The sequence below is a fragment of the Dipodomys ordii genome, unplaced genomic scaffold, assembly GCF_000151885.1.
Source record: "Dipodomys ordii isolate 6190 unplaced genomic scaffold, Dord_2.0 Scaffold9, whole genome shotgun sequence".
NCBI classification, from domain to species: domain Eukaryota; kingdom Metazoa; phylum Chordata; class Mammalia; order Rodentia; family Heteromyidae; genus Dipodomys; species Dipodomys ordii.
The window spans coordinates 24995966-24998083 of NW_012267225.1; the positions used below are offsets into that span (position 1 = coordinate 24995966).

Sequence of the window (2118 nt, forward strand, 5' to 3'; positions counted from 1 at the left end):
TGGATTGATCAAAGTACATTGTGTACATGTATGGAAAGATCACAAGGCAACCTCTTTGCATAGTTTATAGTAATTTAAAAAAGAGAAGTAATTTTCTGGACAGACCTATGACTTTTGCCTTAATTCTCCTCATACATAATCCTTATCATTTCCCCCAACTTTTGACCAATTTGTATTCATATTTCTGGTTCAAAAATCATCTTCCCTAGGTAATTTTTAGACACAAAAAATTTATTTCCTACCTTTTCCAAAACTTCAGATTTTTAAAAAATTATCATCCATTAGTTGTACAAGGGGTTTCATTGGGACATTTCCACATATGTACATAATGTATCCAACTCAACCTATCACTCTCTCCATCCCACTACCCCTTAAACATTTTTTAAAGATTTCATTGTTTTGTTTTCATATACCCAAATAAACTCCAACCATATTCATCCTCATTCACTTCTCTGTACATTCTGTCCATCCCTACATCCCACCTTAGTCCCCCTTTAATTCTCCTGACTTGCAAAACGTGCTTCTTTAGAGCAGGGTCTGCCTCTAGTTGTAATAACTAGCAACACATGAAACAGTTTGTATTCGATCAATGTTAGTTGAATACATAGGTATCACTCTTTTCCTTTACTATATCGAAGTTATTTGTGAAAGCAGGAAAAGTTTTTGAGCTGCACATACAAAAATTAAATTAAGAAGTAGTTTTCCCTTCATTCTTAAATCAGTTGAGTTGCTCATGGTATTTCAGTGTTTTCCAATTATTTTAATTGTTGGCACTATTGGTTTGTTGCTGGTTATGCTGGATATGGTAGACGTTTTTGCCTGGGCTGGCTTTGAACTGAAATAAACTGGGATCCTCTGGATCTCAGCATCCCTGAGTAGCTAGAATTAGAGGCAGATTCACTGGTACCCAGCTTCTCATTTTTTTTTTCCACATAGTGAACATAGACATAAAATAAGGTATGTTAGACATAAAAATAGTTTGTATGATTGTTCTATGACATATAACATGCAAGTAAATTTGAGTATTTATAAACAGAACTGTCTTGTTCCTCCGGTGTTGTGAGGATTATTTATTAATTTATCTGTTGGGACTGGTGTTTGAACCAGGGACCTCTACCTTGCTAGGCAAAAGTCCTACTACTGGAGCCACACTTCCCTCCCCCACCCAATGCTCTTTTTGCTTTTTCTTTTAGCTTTGATCTCCTGCTGACTTCCTCCTCCCAGCCCCCACTCACTCGGAGATCCTTCTACCTACTCCTCCCACCACGTAGGCCTGGCCTTTATTTAAGAGCAGCATAGTATTCCACTGTACAGACACGCCATTATTTATTCGCCGTCCGATTCGAATTTGCAAGAAACACTCAAGACTTCTAAGAAACCACGGGCCCAGCTGCCAATGCCACAGCCCTCACCCCCCACCTCCACCCCCACCAGCCACCCCCTGCACCCCCGGTTCCCGGTTCCCCATCGCAGGGCAGAGGGCCTCGGCGCCGGCGCGTGGGGCAGCGACGTAATCGAATCCCCCCCATTCCTCTCCCACCTCCCCACGGTCATCCGGCCGCCCGGGCCGCCCGCTCAAACGTGCTAGAAGATCGGTGTGCGCCTCGCCCAGCCGGCCAGGCTCGGGGAGCACGGGGAGGACCCGGCACGGCAGGCTCTGCGCGGGGCGGGGCTCCGGCGGGGTGGGCGGAGCTCCGGGGCCGGAGGGCGCGGCCGGCGTGCGGGGCTCCTCCCCTTTCCTCCGGCTGCGCCAGCGGCTGCAGCACTTCCGGGTCGGCGCGGAGGCGGGGCGAAGGCGCCGCGGTGGCTGTTATTGTTCGGCTGGGCTCGGCCGGGCGCTGTCTCACTGCTCTCCGCGGTTGTCAGTTTGTCGTGCTTCCTCTCGGCCTCGGACTCCCGGCGACTGACGGCGACGGCGGCGGGCGGGGCCTGGTGTTTCGCGGCTGAGCGGCGCCGGGGTGAGGGGCGCGGAGGAGGAGCAGTAGCTGGAGGAGGAGCCGTGTGCCCTGGCACGGAGCGGCCGCGGCCATGGCGTACGCCTATCTCTTCAAGTACATCATCATCGGAGACACAGGTGAGGGCCCTGTGCGCGGCCGGCCGGGTGTCGACGGCCCTCAG

The 2118-nt window shown here is 50.0% G+C and overlaps 1 protein-coding gene across 2 annotated transcripts in view; it reads left to right on the forward strand.

Annotated features, from left to right (window-relative positions):
- The first annotated feature begins 1762 nt into the window (after nt 1–1762).
- The window catches only part of Rab2a (RAB2A, member RAS oncogene family), a 79984-nt gene continuing 79628 nt past the window's right edge, over nt 1763–2118 (forward strand). The window contains exon 1 of one of the 2 annotated variants that reach the window (XM_013009363.1): nt 1763–2074. In XM_013009363.1, the coding sequence (XP_012864817.1) occupies nt 2029–2074 (46 nt within the window). In that variant the 5' untranslated portion in view covers nt 1763–2028. The remainder of the gene's footprint in view (nt 2075–2118) is intronic. The other variant, XM_013009364.1, reaches the window with a different exon arrangement.